This window comes from Gavia stellata, chromosome 3, assembly GCF_030936135.1.
Source record: "Gavia stellata isolate bGavSte3 chromosome 3, bGavSte3.hap2, whole genome shotgun sequence".
In the NCBI taxonomy this organism is placed as follows: domain Eukaryota; kingdom Metazoa; phylum Chordata; class Aves; order Gaviiformes; family Gaviidae; genus Gavia; species Gavia stellata.
In genome coordinates this window covers 53,356,955-53,379,981 of record NC_082596.1, presented here as the reverse complement: position 1 = coordinate 53,379,981, position 23,027 = coordinate 53,356,955, and the positions used below count along the sequence as shown (strand labels likewise).

At 43.1% G+C, this 23,027-nt stretch overlaps 1 protein-coding gene across 1 annotated transcript; it reads left to right on the top strand.

The window, feature by feature from the left end:
• Positions 1 to 6,134: 6,134 nt before the first annotated feature.
• ENOSF1 (enolase superfamily member 1) lies at positions 6,135 to 21,040 on the top strand. The gene is given in 15 exon segments (XM_059815629.1): positions 6,135 to 6,219; positions 6,646 to 6,785; positions 7,149 to 7,226; positions 9,720 to 9,779; positions 10,699 to 10,771; positions 10,985 to 11,023; positions 11,403 to 11,565; positions 12,296 to 12,305; positions 12,363 to 12,381; positions 12,810 to 12,898; positions 13,997 to 14,140; positions 16,657 to 16,696; positions 20,442 to 20,597; positions 20,781 to 20,859; positions 20,953 to 21,040. Coding segments are annotated over 15 exon segments (1,263 nt in total).
• Positions 21,041 to 23,027: the final 1,987 nt, after the last annotated feature.

Genomic DNA, 23,027 nt, shown 5'->3' with positions numbered 1-23,027 from the left:
TTTCTCCTTGATTGCATCTGCTTATTTAAGGGGAGGGAGAAGGCGGGAAGGGGACAAAAGCAGAGTAGCCTTCATATTGAGGGGAAAAGGAGGGGAGTAAAACATTCATGAGTTTGGGGTGTATTTTTATCCTCTGTAAACTGTTTTAATGTACTTTCATACAACATGCTGAGTTCATGGTGCATTATTGCTGTGAAAAGGGAGACATTTTCTAGAGCACTTCAGAAGTCCTTGGCAGGAATGGGCTAGAACAATTCTGTCTAAACCTACTTCCGTGACAGACAGACAGACTTGGGATTCTTGCGAGAGCAACTCCAACGTAGACTCTCAGCTGGCAGTCACTGCCACGCTGTAGGGCAAACACATTTCCTCTGTCTTGCTTTATCTGGTATTAGCAGTCACTGTTGATTTTTTGTGTGTGTGTGTGTGTGTGCAGTCTTTCAGGAAATTTTATCCATTTGTTCTTGTGATAGCTGATATTTTATCTCAACTTCATTGAATGTTACCTGTCTCAATGACTGGTACAACTCAAACCGCAAATCCTGACATGTATATACAGTGCCACTGTAGCTTAAGGAGCTAGTACTGTTTGAGTTTCAATTATAACTAATACAGCACTAAAACCATTCTTCTTACAGAACCTACAAACTGCGAAGTTTACTGTATTTTTAGTATTTCCTGTAGTGTAATGAATGTTTTACTATTTCTAATGACAACAGTCATGTAATTTCTGGTAATCTGTACTCTTCCTGTTGTCCATCAGAACTTTATGGTATCTATTCTGCATGCTAGGCCTGCAGATTGTTTCTGTCATGCATTGTTTCAAGCTGTACTATTTTAAGAATATTTTCATACTGTTTTTGAGTAAACTTCCAAACATAAAAACTTGTATGAGCCTACTATTTAGATAAAATACATCCCTATTTTTAGCATAAAGAATTATGAAAAGAACCTTATGTGTTCTTATCCTTTCTCATCCTATTCTCATTTCACTAGGCTTGTGAGTAGCTCTTACCACTGAAAAGTAGCCTGGGAAAGGTCTGGTTTTTTGTTTGGTTTTTTTTTTTTTAAAAAAAAGTCTCCTAGAGCTTGTTGATGGGTAGAAACAAGCCAGAATGCTATCTTACCCGTAGTCATCTACAATACTGTTTATTCTAAAACACATTATCCATAGCTGGAATGAATATAAATTATTATAAACAGCTAAACTTACTGAGCCCCCACTTTTGTTATTTATTTCTATCTGTTCAATCCAATAAACTTCTCAGTTTTTAAGTTTTCTGTGAAGATGCTGTAGATGTTTGTATTTGTGCCACCTTTCCCCCAACACATAAGACTTCGCTTAGAGTTGTGCAGTCATGTTGGGTTAAACACTCATGGTAAGCAGTGCATCGCAAACAGGAGATTCAAATTCTCACACCTTGCTAAGGAATTTAGGACTAAATTTGAATAACTGATTTAGGCACCATGAGCAGATCTGGGTGGATAAGTGCTGAAGTCCAGAATCATTTCTTCCAGTTCTTGTGTTGTAGGTACTTGAGCTCTATTTGTGCAAATGCCTAGAAGTGCAGGTGCCTTCACAGCTGCAAATCTTGCTCCTACCTCAGCCTGGTCCTAATTGACCTTCCAGGTCATGGGAGGAGGCTGGCTGTCAGGGCAGGGTTGGGAACCCTCATCGTGTACATCTCTGGCAGATACCTTTTCAAGACAGGGTGGAAAGAGTCAGTAGATGGGAAAGGGTGGTTGTATCTATTTTTCATATAACGGCCTCGAGTGTAGAACCTGGGCTCTGATCAAGAATCCTGGATAGCTGGTGGATCTTAGACAGGTGGTTGTCAGCTGTGAGAGACTGTTAGGAAGTTGTTGAGACTGGGGAGCAGAACGCACTTCATGTGCAGCCACAAGCTTAAGCATTTGCTCAAGGACCAGGTTCTTTTTTTTTTTTTTTCTCTGCGCTTTTCTGTACTGACACTTAAGGGAGAGTGTTAGCTGAAGAAAGATCAACATCTTCCATGCTGCTCCCTTAGCATAGGGGAGGGAAAGGGAGAGAGTGAGACGAAAGGATGGAGGTGAGCAGCTGAGGTATTACACTTCTTCACTGGGCAGAGGGAAGCAGGTTGAGGGGTTGAGGGGTGTGGCATAGCAGGTGTCATCTGTTCTCTCTCATATTTTGAAAAGGAGGTAGAAATGCAGGGGAAATGAGGAGCATGGGGTCCCTTGTGCACAGTGGAAATGGAGCAAGACTAATTCCAAGTGCTGCTTCTGTTCGCTGTAGCAGTCCTGGTCAGCTCACCCAGACTGGTTCCTAGCAGAGTCCCTTCATATTAGTTGGGGATTCCCAATACAAAAACAGAACATAGATGTATGTGGATGTGGATTTTGTGTTAGGTTTCCCTCCTCTCCATGTGGATATGGTGTGCCTAGGAACTTAACAGAGTTCAAGCATTACTCATGGGACCCATGTTCTTTACTGGTCCTACTCTTTGAGCTTATTTTCCTTGTCAGTTCTACATGCAAACATGTGCTTCTTGTAGGTAGCACATTGGTTATGTATTTTTAACATTCTCTTTTAATTTAAAGGCATATTTTCTGTCAAATTGTAATAACCACTGTTGTCAGGGGATCAAAATATTCATAGCACTGTGTACCTTTACAGAACATTGTCAGTCTCCTCATAGTATTTCATTTACTTTGAGTAGAAACACATGTTGGCCATCATGTTGCTTTTGATTTGCTCTTCTTAAAGGAGAGAGGACAGTTACCTAGTTAAACTCAGCAGGGTCTGAGGAACAGACTGGAAATTTAAAAGGGAAACCTGAATACAAGCACTCTTGATGAATCAGTCATGTACCAAGACTGAAGCTGACTGCTGTGAAAGCATTCCTTTTTTTATCAAAAAGCTACTCCTGGTAGGAGCGCTTCACCGCTCTCCTTTGTGCCCTGCTGCTGGGTTAGCAAGTCTCTAGCTGAGGCTAGATGGATAGATCTGTGCACTTTACACTTGGCCCTGAAAATCCATCCCATGCGTGCTGACAACTCACTTATTTCCTGGACCTCAACAGGTACCAGCTGCTGCATTCACCATTCGTTCAATACCCCCACATGTATTCACATTCGGGGCAGCCTTCCAGGGACTCCACGGCTGATGATCTTTCTCTCGGCTTCAGTGTTTGGAAGCGCCAGGGTTGTATTTGCTGGGTAAGGAAGCATTTCTGCTCTTTCAAAAACAAGAAAGGATAAATCTCAGTTCAGCATGACTCCTATGATAAAAGTGCCACAAATAAGGAGAACATCTAATCACTTGACTGCTTCATCATGAAAACAGCAAGGATGGCTCTCTGCTCCTCCAGCAACTGTGGAATACGCCACTCACGGAGACGCTCAAGGTGTGTTGTCAAACAGTGAACGACCGTGCTAGATTGCAGCCCCTGTTCAGTCCTGGCAAGGAGGCCAAGTCTGCGGTTCTGCCCTTCTGAAGAGTTCCCAGGAAAAGGCAAGAGTGTTGGCTCACATTTCTAAGAGTGGAAGCTGACCACTAGACGACTTACACCCCTTACATCCCTCTACCCACCTTTCTCTCCTCTCAGTTCTAGCCTACATGCTCTCTCCTCACCACAACTGACCAGCTTTTATTTCTCCATCACGTGGCTGTGCAATAATAGCATGAACACATAGGAGAATTCACAGAATTAAAGATTAGAAGCCTTTAGCAGCCTTATGTACCATCATCTTTTTAATTTTTATTTTTTAAATGGAAGGTGCCCCACAAATTGAGCACCCTTATTAGAGCAAGATCAGATCCATATCACTTTCACTGGAGTTTTGATTTCGTTCTATATTACCCTCTTCACTTCTGGAATGACTCTGTCTTTCAAATTGGCTTATAGCATAAATGTATATTCCTTCCTTTGTGCTAGAAGACTGCAAGTACAATATAAATAGTTTTCATATTTACATTTTAATTTAGTGTTATTTGTTAAGGTGACTGCATCAAAATCTGTGCATTTAATCTTCTTGCCACCTTTATCAAAGGACTACCATTGACGAGGGGAGATTTTTTTTTCATATGAAACTGAAGTTCAATCAATGGCTTCAGTGGGTTTAAGGTCGTAGTAAGTAGATTACTAGTAGGCTAAATATAACCTCTGGCGCCACTGTCATTAGAACGGCCCCAGCCTTTTCAGACTGCTACTAAGTGTTCTGAAGAGCAAGTGTGTGTATACTTAGCAACAGATATGCCCCCTGAGTTCAACTAATCATTAAGCTAAGAAGGAATCACCCTCTCTGCAGCTTGGGGATGACAAATGGCATTCAGGAAGATAGTGGGATAGACACACACTTTGACAGGCCAGCCTGCTTTCTGCAAATGCTCTTGGTTTATCAACAAAATAGCACAACCCTCACTCATTCTTCATCCCAAGACAGACACTGTTATGCCAGGAAATAGGCAGAAATCTACTGATAGGCAGCATCTCTCTCAGGGATTTCCAAGGCATCTGCCATCTTACCCAACAATCTTTATTACCTAATATATAGTATTTCTCACTCTCAAACACTTCACAAATGAGATCAGTTTCATTATCTCCAGATGAAAAATTAAGCAAGGGGAGAAGAGGTATTTTGACTCATCCAGGATCAAGTTGAAGACCGTGACCAAGCAGCAGCCAGAATCTAGCACTTGGTCTGCTGGGAATTTCCTTTCAGGTGGGCAGCTTTTAGCATAGCCTACCAACCTCGACTCCTGGTTTTGAGCTTGGAGAGGTGATTTCCTAAGAAAAGCCTGCAGTAACGTCCCATTATGACCCGCAGTGGACACCTGAGCTACTCCCAAAAAATGGAAAAACCTGGGTAAAGCCTGGGGACCCTGTGCAGACAGCAGGGAGCTTGAGCTGGGAAACCCTGGCCACCACACAGACAGCCTATGGGTGGGTAAGTGCTTGACCTCGGCCTCTGAGAATGGCAGTGACTGTCAGCAGCATCCACCTTCCCAGCTTGCTGGGCTGCTGCATCTCTGACACCATGGTACACACAGCCAGGCAGGCTGGAGGCTTTTGTTAGGCAAAGCAGTTTGTTACGACAGGACATGGCTGTGATGGTGTTCTACGAGCAATGCCCAGTGAGCACATGCGTGAGTTCCTCTGCGGTTGTCGTTGCTCCCTTCTCGTAGCAGATGTAACTTCCATACATAATTGGTTTGCGGCAGTGCTTTAGAAGGGCTTTCTAGGGCCCTTTCAAGCCAGTCAGTGCCCTAGACCATAGAATAAGCAATTCTTTCTTTGCCACTCAAGCCTGGTGTTTCAGTGGCACTGCTGAATACGTCAAAACCCTCTAAGCAATCAGCTGAACACCCACAAAACCTGTGACATGATGATACCATGCCTTTTCCTCCTTCAATCTACCTTTGCAATTGTTTCTTACAGAAATGTCTACATTTGTTTTTAAAATCCCTTAGCAATCTGGCAAGTACGTACTCAGTTATTTTAAGCTTCTTTAAGGATAAACCATTATTTTTAGTCAGCCTAAGATTGGAGTCTGTGTGTCACCTGGTCTGTTACAATATAAGATGCTGAACACCCTTCTGTCGTCATGAGTGAAATGTGCCTGGTACAACCTGCCTAGATACATAAATGACCTCAGCCACTGCAGCACATGATTCTTCACATCCAAGGAAAGTGAAATGGGATGTTTCTCCCACAGTGCAGGTAGGAACAGCAGAGGAACTGAGACACAGGCAAGTGAAGTGTCTTAGCCAGAATCACACAAAAAGCTTCTTACAAAACTGAGGTTCAGACACTGGTTTCTCAGATATCAAGCAAATACCCTGAACAGGGGACACCTCACAGAATTGGACTCATGGTCTCATATTTCTTAAGATTCTTTTTATTCCATGCAGCTAAAGAAAATGATGGTTGGCATGAGGCTTCATACTGTGTCTGTCCTTTCTCTGACACTGCAGTTTGCTAGACACGATTTGTGTGTGGTTTACCCTAACAAAAACCCTTGCTGGGAATGTAAGTTGACGTTGAGTAGTGGTATGTGGGACTGGAAAAAAACAGAATTCAGCCTCCACCCTGAGTCCTGGGGACTTGAAACAACTGGACCACAACTGCCATTATCTCACTGCCAGAAACAGAATGCCTTATAGAGGAAATGAGAACGTGAACGTGACTGCAAGTACCGAACAACTCTGGGAGGTGCAGCAGTTGCTTGAAAGGGATGGTATGTAAGGGCTCTCTCATTTATAGCAGTGCTGTTTTCGTCAGAGGAGATGTGATCTGATGGCCTCTGTTTCTTTAACAGTGTTCTGGGCTGTCCGTCTAGGGTGGCTGTTTTCTTCCTCTGTGGAGTGGGAGGTGATACAGGAGCAACTCTTCATCTTGAAAGCCCTTTGTAATTATTAATTTTTTTCAGGAAGGGATCAGCACCTGGAAACAGGCAAGTATAAGATGAAACATGGCCATGCAACTACATTGACAGTGGCCACCCAGATCTGGGTGCAAAGTGAATGGTTCCATGCTGATACTTCAAATTCATAGACTGTTGGAAAAGGTTCTTCTCGAAGTATCAGCTGAGGAAAGGGCCCACAGTCATTCTGTTACAGGCATTTGGCTGTAATGAGGCAGTAAATTCCGCTATGCTTTGCAGTCATATGTGCTGTCAAGGCTTTCTTTATTCACGTGGTCAATAGAGATATGAGGGAAATTGTCAACAACTTTGGAGGCTTGTACAGAGAGCTCACCAGTGACAGGGAACTCTGCTGGATAAGACACATTGGGGGTGCTGTTGTGAGAAGGATAGTAACAAACAATTAGGTTGCGCATTTTCACAAAATATTTCCATTTTTATTCTTGGAAATTGGGAACATATCTGGTGCTAAAGCAAGCCAGTGTGAAAGTCACCACTCAGAGAGTTCCAGGTGGGTATTTGATGCAAGTCACACATTTCAGCATCTACTTCTTTTGTAATTTTTAACCAATACAGATTCCTCCTTTTTTCCGGTATCAGTGACTTTTCCCCTTGCTGTGTTATCAACAGTGCTGTCTTTTAATCTCTGGTGAACAAAATATCACTTAACAGAAACTGAGACATCGGTGAGTATCAAACCGCTGTGGATGACACTGGTGGGTGTACATTTGTTTGCTCAACAGACTGGACCAGAGAAGGGTGCTGTGCATGTGGCCATAGCTGCTATCCTGAATGCTCTGTGGGCCAAGGGAGAGGGAAAGGTAATGCTCATGGGATGTCAGTATAAGAATGCTCATTAATTCAGAGAGATTCCCTGCTACTGTTTGCCCTCATTTGCATATCTGATCTTGATTTTGCAGTAATTTATACATATATTTAGCTTTAAAATAGTAAATAAAGTACAGACATTCCCAAATTCTTGGAGACTCTGCACATGCTGAATTTTTGCAGGATGGAAGATTGTAGCAACTGCACAGTGCTTAGTGGTGGAATCGGTCAGAACATTTCAGAGTCATTTTGTTGGAGCTCTGGCATTTCTGAAAGAAAAGATTTTTGCCTAGGCCTGCTTATTGGATGTTTCTCTGTTTCTCTTGATTTCATCTTTTTTACTTGGAGATTCTAATCTGATATTTTAATCTTTTAGCCACTTCGCTACTGAATATGCTGTTGATCTGGGAGCCAAATCTTGTATACTTAGCATGTTACTAGATATTAAAAATAACCTATTTAGGCAAGAGATGTGAGTAGCCATAAAGGCGGCCTAGTTAGAAGAGGAAATTACTGAACAAAAGATATTGTCTTCTCAAAAATACTGACAGAGAAAGGGCTGCTAGCCTGGAACTGCGAGCCTGGAGACTAGCCCTGTGAACCATAAAAAATCACCCTTGAAAAGTGCAGCTGGCATCTTTGAAGTGCAGCAGGGGTACCTAGAAACCAGAGACATCCACAGATACCACCAATAAGTGTAAAACAAGGGACTGTAATGGCAATTTATCATCTGAGAAGGTGGAAAACAGTCTGAAAAAATAAAATTGCTCTGAAGGGACAGAAAACAGCATTATCTATTGGCTGTTACAGGTGAAAAATAGAAAATAACAGCATCTATTGGCTGCTCAATGTCCTACTCCCTCTTATCTCTCTGTGATATAAAAAGGACTTAATTTTTATCCAAAATGGAGCCTTTCTCTTTCTGAGAACTTCCCGGTTGAATTCCACACGAATTTTCTGCAAGCTCTTGGGGTCTCCCCAGGGATGCCTGGCTGAAACCAGACTCTGTGATGTGGATCATTTTGGAAGTGGGACTCTGCCTGTTGTCTTATTGGCTCGGTCTGTCCTCCCCTCTTTTGGGGATGGTTGGGTACCCTCTGGGATCAGTTTGTTTCCCCCTCTTGATGGTTTGGCTCCCTCTGAAATCTAATTTGCTTCATATCAATATTATGGATATACGTATAAGTAATCTCTCATAAATATATCTGCTGTTATATTGTTAAGTTTTATTCACTAATGATAACCTGTAGTAATCTATAATAGTGTATAGTAATCTAGTACTATAGTAATAATAGTATATAAGTACCTGGTTGGTGCTGTTACTGATTGTACTACAATACTGATTGATGTTATTATTGATTGATACCATACTAGTGATTGATAATATATTATTGATTGCTGATAGTAATTTGTAATAGCTTGATATATACTCATTCATATTTGCTTTATTAATCATAGGTGTGTTTGCTAGTGGTGACTTTTCTGGTATTTGTGGTAATCTGTAATAAAATGGAAAAATTTAGAGGATAAAGCCTACGTGTCCCTGTGTATTACAGAATCCTACCGACCCACAGTCACAAAATCTACACACCTGTAGGCCAGGTAACCCTTCAGGTCATGACAGGCTGAAACTGGCCTTTGCTCTGTGAGCTTAAAACCCCTGGTATGGTGGAGTCCTCATCGAGAACTAGCACTTCAGACCCCTGCAGGAGGACAAATAATACCTGGTACAACGTTGCTGTGGCCATATCCTGACAGGCATAGTTGGACATATGCTTGCTGTTTGCAGGCCTTCTGATTTAAGAGGATAGAAAGTGCAAAAAGCTGTAGCTAGCACTGACTGGAGTCACCACTGTGTGTGCTCATGCACCACGGGGCTCAGGACGTGCCACCGCACTACCCTGACTGTAGAGCTTGCAGGGGAGAGTTAGCTTGCGTCCCTCTGGTCTGCCAGCATCCACTCTTTTTGTAACTTCTGCTCTGTTGGATTGAGCCTCCACACATCATTGCTTGCGAAAGCAATCAGCAACCTTCAGCTTGCCAAAGTCCAAGAGCATAATACAGCCCCGAAAAGAGGCTCATCAAAAAATTTACAAAGAGACATCTTATATGTTGAAAAGGTAGTTTGTATGATGATGATTTCCAGCAAGAGAGGGGGACGGAGGGAAGGTCACCATGTCAGATAGCTGGTATGAGGCACTTTCTTTTTTTTTCCTTTTTTAATAATCACCCCACCAATATTGCTTCCATAATGAAACTAGGTCAAGAAGGATGCTCAATCCTTGATGATTTTCAGGTGAAAGTGTCAAATGTTCTTGCTTGGGGTTGAGAATCACATTGCTTTGGTGTCAGTAATTAATTTTGTGTGCCACATGTAAACATGCTTGCACTTCATTATATTTCCTCATAAAGAAAAAAACATCCGCGTGTTATCTCTTTTATGGCATCCATGCGGTTTCAGTTATTTAATTTGTTTTGTTTTCTAGTTTCTGTGGAAGTTACTAGTCGACATGGCAAGGAAATCTTGTTATATTTCCAGTGGAAAGGCAACTGGGCCCTCTTGTTTTTAACTGTATTAGAAGAGCATGTGTTTTAGTTGGCGTCCAAGCTAAAATGGTCTTACAGCTCATTTCAGACAGAAGGTGTTTCCCTGGCGGTGGGTATTACTTTCAGCTCAGAGATGTCCTTCCCTCCCAACATGACCTCTTCATGTATCTACCCTCATGCAGAGATGCAAACTAGCCCCTCTTCTGGGGAAGCTGTACAGTTTGTCTTGTCCAGCTCTTGTCCAGGATTGTGCTTTAATCTGTAGGTCTTTGTTTATGATTTGGCCAAGGAGCTGCTTTTCTTTAAGTCTGGATAACTGGAAGTTTGTTTTAATTTATTCTAATTGCTGGGTGCTTTTTCCCAAAAATAACTCCTTTCTGAAAACTAAAAACTCAGTAATTGAACTGTATATGCTACCATTGTCTGTTAGCATATGCTTGGGCCTAGTGTGTTGATCTGTTTGCTGAAGTGATCAGTCAATTCAGGGGAATTCTGTTCAGTTTTAAGATATAAAAGAGCCTGTTCTAAAAGAACCTGGTTTTTTGACCTGAGAGCAAAAGGTGTGACAACAGGGGTGCTTCTCTGAATTAATTTGACAGCTGGAAAGTGTGACTTGGCTTTCGTGTTGAATTTTTCACTCCTGCTTGGATAGAGTTTAAAAGGAAGCTGAAAAGGGCTTATTATCAGCTACTCACAACCATGAAGTTAGGCACACACGTCTGACAGTGCAATACAGGCTGATGAGGTGGTTGGGGGGAAAGGTTTAGCATATCTGCTGTCTCAACTCCCTGCTTGCTTAAGAGATATAGGGAAAAGATTGACATCCATTCCTCAAGTGACTATCATTACTTAATCTTTTTTTCATCATACTGTTTTATTATGCTATGCTTTTTATTTTATATGTCATCCTTGAATTAGGATGCCAAACAATTGCCATTCTGCATGGATTTCAGACATACTACTGATGTGCTAAGAGATGAAGACGATTATGGTAAGTCATCTTTCCTTCAAAACTGGAATTTCGTACACTCCTTCTTGCTAATCCTTGAGTTGCCTCATCAGTTTTGGTGGGAGTAGCTCAGGAGTACACAACCAAACTGTGAGACTAAGACATGTTGGAGAAACAACCATAATGATGAAATCTGGAGGGTGAGGAGAAGTTGTTCTTCAGTATAATTTGATATTTATTCTTCTTCCCCTCTAGAAATACTCCAAAATGGCCTGCTTGGGAAAAAGAAAAGGGGTGAGCTTAAACAGATCTGTACCTGGTTTGCTAGCATCTTCTCATGTGCCCCAGGAGTGCAAAGTCAGCCATTCAGTTTGTACTACATTGGTGACTTTTTGCCATATAAATCTTTGTGTTGGGTTAGCAAGGAGATTGTGCTGTTCTCTGCTTCTTCCAAGGATTTATCTGATTTGCAGTTCTCTTGCAAAGAAATAGCTAGGGAGAAGAAGGAAGGGCTTATTCAGCAAAATTGATCTATTTGATTAAAATTATGGGTTTCAAGGGAAAAAGAAGTCAAAACACCTCCATTCCTTCAATTTCTTCAAAGGACAGTATTTAACAAAATAATCCTCTGTTGACTAAAACAGCCTGACTTGAAACTGTCCTTCTGCTTCAGAAGAGCAAATGTTGAAGCATGGATATCTGGCTTATACAAGATCCTGTGCCTGGCTGGGCTACTCAGACAGCAGTCATTTAAGTAATTTCCCCACTAAGGCAGAGTATTACAGTCCTGTCCATGATCAAGGATATACTCAAGGAATACTAGCATTGAGAACAAGGTATTAAGGTAGAAATGGAAGTTTCTTTATGTTGGTATATTGTGTATAACAGGGAGTTTGCATGATTGCAACTGTGTTGGTTTAAGCAAGGAGCTTATGCACGTAGGGATTCTCAGGAGAGTGATATGAATTAACCAAAAGTGTGATCATTAAGAGTGTTAATGAAAACACATAAAATCTGTGCTTGGATAGCTATGTTCAGAAGCACAGTGCCCTTAACCTGCAGTAACTTCATAGATGAGAAATGGGGATGTCTCCTTCACAGACAACATGAACTCAGAAGTTTTATAATTGCTGGTTTCTTCTAGAACTTCTGGTTGCCTTCGCTTTGAGGGATACTCTGAAACTGTCAGCAGCAGAAGGCCCTTAGCTTCCTTCATAAAGCAGCATCCTTATTGCCAGAGAGAGTTGCATGTGCTTGGCTTTCTGTGAAATATTGTGAAAACTTTGGACAGTTTATTGGTGTCAGATTTAGTTAGTATAGCTGGGATTTATCTCTGGGAAATATACGACTTGGTGTATCTAGAAATAGTGTTGCCGAGTCATGGGATGTTCATACCTGGATTAGAAAAATTGATCATATGTCACAGCTAGCTGGGCTGAGGAGTTTGGTTCAACTGGATGTTATTCATATATCTGATCTCATTTTCTGATGGTTTCCTGCTATGTCCTGGGAAGAAATAAAAAGCTTATTCTTATTCTAAAAATGTGTAAATTATTATTATTCTAGATGCAGTGTGGTAGAGTTATTTGGAGATGTATAATTGATGTAACTTTGCTTGCAGTTACGCACATAGGCCTTGAGAGAAGGCTGGACAGCATATAGCAAACACTTTTGTTGAGTGTTATTCTTCTGTGTTTTATGCTTTGAACAGATGGACTAGACTTAGTCTAACTCTTCCAGATCTATGATATGGGCAGTGATGACTTTGCTTCTGTATCTCTCTCAGACACTTCCCCCTTCTGCTACTGCATAATGCTGCATTGCAGGAAAACAGTAATGGTATGGCAAAGCTGAGGGCTGATCACAAATGAAGATAAACGTGTTTCCATTGATTTATGAAAAAAACATTGCTGATTTATTTTCAGAGTAAAATGAAGCTTACTCATAAGGGAAGAGAAGTAAAAAGAAAATTCTTTCTGTAAGACGGTGATGCTGAAATTGTGAATTCTAGTTTATGGATTCCAGTTTACTGCTGCATTAATCATTCAGAAGTGATCTATGTCTTGTTTCAAATATGCTTCTAGGTTCGAAGTAAAAGCGGGTGCAGATCTGCAGGATATTTGCAGACGCAGATTTATATGAGAAATGATTGGCCCAGACAAAATAATGGTGAATATCACTTTTTGCTACTATACTGTTATTTTCTATTTAAAACCATTAGATGAAATATCTCTCATTATATACATTTCTTGATAAATATTTTTTTCTTCCTTCTTCAAATCCTGAATAATGATGGCAATGAATGTTGATATATATCAACAAAGAGCAGTATTGGACATCACCAAAGTAGATGTATTACTAAGAATTTTATCCTGTATTTCTGTGCCAGAACTTCCATTCAAGACTGCGAGGCAACCCCTCTTCCAGGATTGTCTTCTGGAAGATCTAAAGTGCCTTTTATATCAAGGGAGGCTTCCAGAGGAAAGCCTGTTAATAGTTTTTCACTGATGTTTGGCCAAAAATAAACTCGAAAGGAGGTTTTTCAAGCTAAAATATTTGAATGAAAAGGAATAATTAGATTGAAGTCACATATTTTGATTTGGAAATGTTACTCTGTTGACTTCTATGGGCTGGATTCTTTGCCCCATGTGTTCCCTGACACACCACAGCAGCCAACCTACTCTGGGTGCTGCAGTGCAGCATGGGGCTTCCATGGGATGCTATATATCATGAAATGCCAAACCAGGAACTCTGTGAATACAGGATGGCAAAGACCTGAAGAGCCTGCGGAGGAACTGTGGTGTCATTTTCAGATGTTTCACTTTTTGTAGGGAGAAAAATTCTCCCTTGTGTGGGAGAGAAGTGCTGCTTGAGAAACTCATCTTATTTAAACTACTGCATTTTTTTTGTCAAGAAGCTTTTCTGCTGAAAATTTCAGGCAGCCATGTCCATGGTTTAGGATGCTTTACTCAACTATATGCTGCCAAGATACACTCATTCCCACAGAAGACTCTGCTTTACTTCCTACAGCTCCTGATCTGCTTGGTTCAAACCTAGTCTGGTTATTGCTATAGTCATTGCAACTCAGCGTAAATGTGGCCAAATGTACTATACAGACTGAATGGCAATTCGAGATTCTAATTTCCTTTCTATTTCCTGAATTTGTACCACTTCATACCAATTTGGCACCTCTTTTTATAAGAGTTTGACAGAAAAACGTCAATAGAATCCTTCAGTGTATTTGATTCTCATTTTCCTTATCCCCAGATGCTGGATGCAAACCGACAATGGGAAATAAGGGAAGCAATAGAGTGGGTCACTAACCAGCTGAGTTTAAACCCTTATGGATTAATGCCAACTTTTCCAGATGAGTATATGCATGTCCAGATGGGACATGCAACCATTCCAAAAGTTGGGGAGTTATTTTTTTTTATTTCAATAATAATACAGTGACTCCAGTCAGTACTGTAGTGTAACGTTCATACTGTTCCTTCACATATTCAGAGTTCAGGCTGAACTAGTTATTCAGAGTACCGTTAAATGTATTTGCTACAGGACCTTGACACACATTCTGCACCTGTATTCCCTTAAGTTTAAAAAAATAGGTTTTTCCTAAAAAAAATACATAAAAAGACTGTAATGCCTGCATAAGGAAGGCAGCCAACATTTAGTATGAAATGTGAATGGACTTTTTTTTTTTAAATGTGTGGTTTCCAGTGAAATTGGAATTTTGGTTCAGAATTTGTGCTCCCAACAAGCTATACTTAGCAGCACTGTTAAAACGCCAGATGTATAGTATGTGCATTTCTTTATTGTTTTCACACACCCTGCTATATAATTCTTCACATTGACTGTGGAGCAGAGAAAGCAGAACAAATTCAATAAAAAGTTTTATAACGTGTGTTACATTTTCCATAAAATGAGTAGAAAACAGCATGCTGAATCAACTGTTACTCCATCCTTTATGCTGCTGAGTAACTCCGTTGGGAATTAAAAACCAGAAGCAAGTCTTGAACGTTTGTTCACAGAATCACAGAATCACTACGGTTGGAAATGACCTGTAATGTCATCAAGTCCAACCATCAGCCCAACACCACCATGCCCACTAAACCATGTCCCACAATGCCTCGTCCACACATTCCTTGAACACCTCCAGTGATGGTGACTCCACCACTTCCCTGGGCAGCTTATTCCAGTGTTTTACCACTCTCTCAGTAAAGAAATTTTTCCTAATATCCAGTCTAAACCTGCCCTGGTGCAAATTGAGGTCATTTCCTCTTGTCCTGTTGCTAGTCTCTTGGGAGAAGAGGCCAACACCCACCTCTCTGCAACCCCCTTTCAGGTAATTGTAGAGAGCGATAAGGTCTCCCCTCAGCCTCCTCTTCTCCAGACTGAACAACCCCAGCTCCCTCAGACACTCCCCATAAAGCTTGCGCTCCAGACCCCTCACCAGCTTTGTCGCCCTTCTCTGGACATGCTCCAGCACCTCAATGTCCTTCTTGCAGTGAGGGGCCCAAAAGTGAACACAGTATTCAAGGTGTGGCCTCACCAGTACAGGAGCATGATCCTCTCCCTACTCCTGCTGGCCACACTATTTCTGATACAGGCCAGGATGCTGTTGGCCTTCTTGGCCATCTGGGCACACTGCTGGCTCATATTCAGCCGGCTGTTGACCAACACCCCCAGGTCCTTTTCTGCGGGGCAGCTTTCCAGCCACTCGTCCCCAAGCCTGTAGTGTTGCCTGGAGTTGTTGTGGCCAAAGTGCAGGACCCGGCACTTGGCCTTGTTGAACCTCATACAATTGGCCTCAGCCCATCGATCCAGCCTGTCCAGATGCAGAGCCTTCCGACCCTCAAGCAGATCAACACTCCAGCCCAACCTGGTGTCATCTGCAAACTTACTGAGGGAGCACTCAATCCTCTCATCCAGATCATCGATAAATATATTAAACAAGACCTGCCCCAAAACTGAGCCCTGGGGGACACCACTAGTGACCAACAACCAACTGGATTTAACTCCATTCACCACAACTCTCTGGGCTTGGCCATCCAGCCAGTTTTTCACCCAGCGAAGAGTGTACCTGTCTAAGCCACGAGTCGCCAGCTGCTCCAGGAGAATACTGTGGGAGACAGTGTCGAAGGCTTTACTGAAGTCCAGGTAGACAACATCCACGGCCTTTCCCTCACCCACTAGGCAGGTTACCTGGTCATAGAAGGAGATCAGGTTGGTCAAGCAGGACCTGCCTTTCATGAACCCGTGCTGGCTGGGCCTGATCCCTTGGTTGTCCTGCACGTGCCCTGTGAGCGCCCTCAAGAGGAACCTCTCCATAATCTTCCCCGGCACCGAGGTCAGGCTGACAGGCCTGTAGTTCCCCGGATCCTCCTTCCGGCCCTTCTTGTAGATGGGTGTCACATTGGCAATCCTCCAGTCATCCGGGACCTCCCCCGTTAACCAGGACTGTTGATAAATGATGGAGAGTGGCTTGGCAAGCTCCTCCGCCAGCTCCCTCAGTACCCCTGGGTGGATGCCATCAGGCCCCATAGACTTGTGAGTGTCCAGGTGGCATAGCAGGTCGTTAACTGCTTCCTCCTGGATCATAGGGAGTTTATTTTGCTCTCCATCCTTGTCTTCCAGCTCAGGGAGCTGGATTCCCTGAGGATACCTGGTCTGGCTATTAAAGACTGAGGCAAAGAAGGCATTCAGTACCACAGCCTTTTCCTCATTCTTGGTGATGATGTTCCCTCCCGCATCCAGTAAAGGATGGAGATTCTCCTTGGCTCTCTTTTTGTTGTTAATGTTTTTATAGAAACATTTTTTGTTATCCCTTATGACCGTGGCCAGGTTGAGCTCTAGCTGGGCTTTTGCCTTTCTAATTCCCTCTCTGCATGACCTAATGAGATCCTTGTACTCTTGTCATTTCCTTGCAGGCCTTACCACTGCTAGGAATTGGTGTGGCAACCAGAGAACATAAGAATATGTATATGTGTTTTGGGCTTTTCCCTAATTACTACCTGTTTAATGCAACTACAGCATAACCTTTGGAGCTGGTGCCAAAACTCCTTTTCTTTTCTCACTAAAGTTAAATATTGCAGCTGAAAACTGCTTGGTATCTATTTCAGCTATTCCCTACCAAGGTTACCTCCCCTCACCTTATCTCCCTGGTTCATGCTTCGCACACACAATTTCTGTGAACAACCTGGAAATAGCTGATTTTTTAAATTATTATTATGAGAGTGCTAAAATTTCATATTCTCACAGCAGTGAGAAATATGAAAGAATGCATCTGTGATCATTATTGCACATATGAAAGGTAGAGAAGCAAGGCACAAAGAGTAAGTCCATGCTGCTCCATGGAGCACACTGCAGCTCCATGAGACAACTTGGATAATATCTGTGCAGAACAATGTAGGCTGGACAATGTGGTCTGTAGAGAGCTGCAGGACTGCTGAAGCTGTTATGTCCTGTAGCTCAAGGATAGTTATAACAGCTCCCATTTTGCTTTGTGGGTTTGGTGCTTAAGCGAGTGTTTTGTTCAGCACAGCAGCACATGTGTAGCCATGGCCTTGCTGTGGCTATATGGAGTGTTTTTTAGAGCGGAGAGGTTCCTGGCTCCTCTTCTTGTATCAACACTATTTGTGCTGCACTAACTCAACTGTAAGGATCGAAATCCCAGGAAATCATGCTATTAGCAAGCTGTAGTTCATCCTCTCGGTGGCACCAGGGGCACTGTCAGGGGTGCGGGGAGGGCTGGGGAGCCAGGATCCGATAGTATGGGTGGCAGGGCAGGTCTGGGGGTGGCAGCCAGGGTCAACTGAGAAGGTTGGCAGATGAGGTCATGGTGAAGAGACAACTCTGAGGGCAAGGTCTGGCCCAGGGGTCAGAGAGGGTCCCCTGAGTGGGACCGGGGTCAGACACAGCCCAGGGACTGCCAGCCTGTCCACAGTGATGAAGTCAGACCCAGGTTGAGCTGGGCCATCAGCCTGCTGTTCAGGGTCCAGATCTGTGAGGTCTGTGGCTTGGCACAGCTGCAATGCGACGGAAGACAGTCACACCCGGGGGTAGCTCAGGCAGGGACTGGAAGCCATGGCCTGAGCTGAGATGGGTCCCGAGGGCAGGCGTGAGGCGGGGAGGCCTCCGGTGAGGCTGGACAGAGCCAGCAAGCCCACTCCTGCCCTCAGTGCCCTGACTACAGCTCCACTGCAGAGGGATGGTCCTCCCACCTGACAGAGATCTGGGCTCAGGTGGGACTTGCTGAAGAGTGACTTAATCGCTGTGGGGTGTAGGGGGCGTTTCAGGGGACACAGAGCCAGGGCAGGGACAGGGAAATGGGAAAGGAACATGGTGGGGGGGAACTGCAGCCAGGCGGGGGGCTCAGGCAGACCCTGAGTAGCCCCAGAGGCTTGGCAGGCTTATGGCGGGGGACAAAGTGGGGATTCTCAGAAGGCCCCTGAAGAGCCCCCAACTCCCCTGTGAGGGGTTCACTCAGAAGCTTGGTTTTAGGCAGGGGCTGGTGCTGTGGGAGAGTCAGAGCCCAGAGCCAGGCCAAGTTTGTAGGGCAAGGCCTTGCACAGCCATGGGCCTGGCTCTGCAGTGCTGCCTTAGCGCTTGAGACAGCCTGAGATAACTGGCAGGGTGCCACAGCGGCCAGCTGCTCCCAGGGGACCGGCAGCTGCGGGGGGCTCCCATGGGGGCGGCAGGGCAGAGGCCTCCCACCAGTCCCACCGCCAGTCAGGAGCAGGGTCAGCGGGCGGCAGAGGGGTCGCCCCAGCCCCAAGCGCTGGGCACCTCCCTGGCGACAAGGACAGGGATGGGCTGAGGCCAGGCCAGCAGTGTGTGGATGGGGTTCAGGATCAGGCCTGGTGAGGGGAACCGAGGTCAGACACAGCCCAGGGTGTGTCCGAGCAGGGCCATGGCAGAGCAGGGCCATGGTCACGAGGCCAGGCTGGGGTGTTGGTCCATGGCCAGACACCTTTATGGCTGTACTGCAGCTGGAAGCAGGTACACCTGCAACGCAGCCCAGCCAGAAACTAAGGCCCATGGGCAGAGGGTGTGGGCCCCAGGTGACACTGGTCAGGGTGAGGCCTGTCAGTGCACTCAATGCCTTGTCCGGCATTAGGAGGAATTTGGCCGGTATATATGCAGCTATTTTATAAGGTTGAAACATTTCCTTTCTCCCAAGGAAACTCATTGCTAGCATTAGTAGTAAGCACTGCCATCAGCTCTATTTGTGACAGGAGATACTGTTAACGAGACAAAGACGAGAACTAATTCCCGGATATATCATAAATAGCGACGTGTCAATAGACAGGCTGGTACCTTTTAGAATACCAGTCTCCAACCTAAAGTAAGTTGTTTTTTATTCCACCCATTTTGCCAAGTCTCAACACCAAATCTACAGAGCCAAACAACGTGAATTAACAAATTCTCAGTTCTCTGCAGCAACTGGAGACAACAGTGACTGCATTAGCATAGTCTCTCTGCTGCCAGTTTCTCATGCCAAGCCCTGCTATCAACATATTTCATTGTGCTTCTTGTTCTCAGCTGTTGTCTACCAGCAGATAGGACACTTAATTTGGGGAGGGGGGTATTTTATAATGAACATCTGTTAGGATGGGTTTGAGTTACCCGTTAGTATAGCCTTGCTTTACAAAGTAAAGGCCAATCCTGAATACTGGCTTTACTTGATGGTTTGTATAACCTTTTTCTTCTTTTCACCATAACATCTGAGAATCACGTAAGCATTTAATGTATTTGTCCACAGAATTCCCCTGTGAATAAGGTGAGTACTATTATCCGTACTACAAACACGGGAAATTATAGTGAGGCCTGAACTGACTAAACAACTTAGCCAAGCTCCAGACGGGAAATCTGTAGCACAGCGAGAAATGGAATCCTGACTCGTATCCGAGTGTATCTTGTCTACAGGACCATCTCTCATCTGGCTGCACTGGTGTCCGGAAGATGGAATGATTTCCTACAGCAGAATCACTGCTATATTCACTTTAGCTGTCTCAAAACAGGAATAGCCGCTCATTCACACAGGAAAGCACATCCCAAAGCTGTGCAGTCCTGAACATGCTGAAGTGGAGTGAAGACAGCCCAGTACCCCAAGTCCCTGCCTGCGGACACAGTTGGGTGACCAGAGTGGGGTGACTTGGCTCCTAAAGGAGCCTAAATCCTAAAAAGTTTTTGAAGCAGTCTGTGAGGCAATTATGTGCCAGAGCTGCACACCAGTTAGTGCGAGCATTACATAATGGTTTCACTATAAACTCAGCTCTCTTTGCATAGATTAAGCGCCTGTCTTTGTCCTGAAATGAAAAAGCCATTTTCACTTGGCATTTTTGCTTCACTTTCACTTATGCAGTTCAACATCCAGTTAAGAGTAGTAATTTCCAAACTCATTCCAGTACGACTATGCCCTTTGGCACACAGTGATTTTTTTTCAGTGTACCGCAGTTCATTGTGTCAGGTGTAGTGCTCTTAACATTACAAGTATAAGCTGATTATTTTTAATATTGGCAACACCCTTGAACTTCACTTCATCCAAATTCTCATGTGATCTGTCATTTAAATGGCGTAATTAAAATAATTTGGATTTATTGAGACACACAGGAGGGACACTGTACAAATGTTTTTATATGAGTTGCCAGCAGCCCTTGTAATATGTTAATTTGGGAGACTTCAGGTCTTAACTTCTTATTTTTTCCCTTACATTGCCACAACAGAGTCATATTTAAACAGCTTCTACAAGCTAAAGCCTTGAGTTATCTCCAAATTGACAGCTGCAGGCTGGAAAGTGTAAATGAAAACTTGTCTGTGCTGCTGATGGCCAAAAAGTTCCAGAGTAAGGCTCTGCAAAATGCAGCAGCAATGAGAAAATCTTTCTCTCCCCACCCTCCAAGCTAGTCTGATTAGTTTCTTCAGCTGTCATGCTTGTGATTTCTGAGCATAAGCGTGCGTGCACTGCTGTAATTTTCTTTGTTTCATGTCATGCTGTAGGGCTGCACCAAATGGCTTTCAATGTCTTGGTGTTGGGCACGGTCTTTCTCTAGTATTGGGGCTCTGTGTGAATTAGTCCAGCACTTGATAATATTTGATTTTATCCCAGTATCTGAAAGCCTTGAAAGCAGGTTAGTTATACAAAATAATTATTTTATTAGTTATACAAAATAATCCAGTAGCAATTGACTATGGTGATTGTTCTTTTTTTTTTTTTTCCTTAGAAAAGATGTTGCTACATGGTGGTCACAGCATGCATTTGCCTTGTTACCCTACAAGCCTACCTACATGTGGGCTACAAAGAGAAGTTAGAAGGATAGATTAAAATTCAAGCAGGTGAAAGTGAACAGTTTGTGGTTTTGATAAAGGTACTTGAAACCTGGGCTATATTGCATATTCAGACACTTCACAGATGCCAGTCACTACGGTGGCAAACTCACCAAGTCAGACTAATTAACAACTATTGATTTTGATGGCTGATCAGGTAGGTGTTTGTCTCAAAATTCAGAAACAGTTCCTTCTTTTCTGACACCTCCTCTATCATGACCAGATAACTAATATTCTTTCTGATATTGCAGTAAGGCCAATTTTGCAACATATCATAACACGTCAGAAATAATGTGGGTTACAAAAGCTTGTCTAAGAAGGTAGAACATAGAGGGAGCTGGTATTTGAGCAAAGTGGTAAGAAATTTCTTTGCTATCTCCAAGTTGATTGAATTGCCCTTGGAAAGTGGCGAAATGATAAAAGAATGCATTCGGAGGAGGAATGACAGAAGAGAGGGAACTCTTCAAGGCCAAATTGTGAGGCAGAATGAGTGTAGCAATCAGCAGGGCGAATGGCAAGGACTCAGAAATGCTATGGATATGCGGAGCTGGCAAGGAACTGATTTCTAATGCCACCTGTACAGCTCTTTAAGTCATCAGCTGGGGAGTGCGAGTGATGGGGAGCTGCTGGGACAGCTTATTCATCAGGAAGTAAGTCCAGGAATTCCTTTCATAGCTTCCCAAAAGGATCTAACAATGTCCCACGTTTTGTCTAAAATGCTGGTCATACTAGCCTGCAGTCATACTAGTCTTCTTTGCAGCAATGAACAGTCTTCATATTCTGCAAATCAAAATTCCTTGAATACCTCCTGTTTAAGTCTATCTATTTAAATTATTTGAATAGTCATATTTTTTGCTTGAAATCATAGAAGTCTCATACCTATTAATTAAAAATATGTGTATTTTCACTTTTATTCACATTAAAGTCTGCTGCGTAAAGTCTGCTTTTTACCTTTCTAACCTTTTGAGCAGCATAAGCCTTCTTGAACTTCAAGGTACAAGCTTCATTCCTGCAACTGCTATTGGTAGCAAATTGTGCTGATAAAGGGGAACAGTGAAGTTGTAGTTAATTCCTATACTGAAAAGCAGTAGCTCTTCCAAAGCTATATATATTGGTCTGTTTAAGCATGCTATGTATGTCCATGCACCTATGTGAGAATAGACCATCTGTCATGTTTCATAAAGGTAATACTTAAAAGGGTTTTTAAAATATTCCTTCTGATTGGACTACCTCCTCTTTAGTTTATTAAAAGAAGTAAATGATTACCATTCTAAATTTGTCTCTTGGCTGGGTATTCCTGTCCTGGTCAACCTCACTGAGACTGCTAAATCCCACTAGTCAAGCCCTGAGGCCAACATTTTGTTCCACATCCCCTCTGGCTACACTTGCTAAAATGCCCTGCAGATTCCACCTTATCTGATGTGTTACATGAAATGGTTTCCAGCAAAAGGAACTTAACTTGCTAAATGCAGGCAGAACTAACTGTTAAGTGAATCTGCAACCTAAACCGTTTTCTTGTACTTTAGAGGACTATAAATACACTCAAGAATCTTTATCTTATAAAAGTATGCACATGGTAAGAAGTTGCTGACAACCTACCACTGGGAGGTATTATTAATGCAGATGACACCTGGAATATCCAAACTAGGTGACTTTAAAATATAAGACTAGTAGAGCTGAGATTAAATTTATTAGAAGCAGCATGTGACATGGCTTTCAGGTCTAGTAGCAAGAATACTGCTACTACCTGTGAGTTCAGTAATTTGAAAGAAGGTAAGACCCAAGTGTGTTTAACTACAGATTGGCTACTGAGCGTCCATTTAATGCAGCCTCAGAAAAAGATAGGTTTGATCCTTCCATGTATCAAGTTTCTCACATGATCTCAGCTGAAACAGCATGTAGTCTGATCGTCTCTGTTCAAGAAAGATGGACTACAGTAGATACTGAGGAGAACCTTTCTAATAAGCAGTGG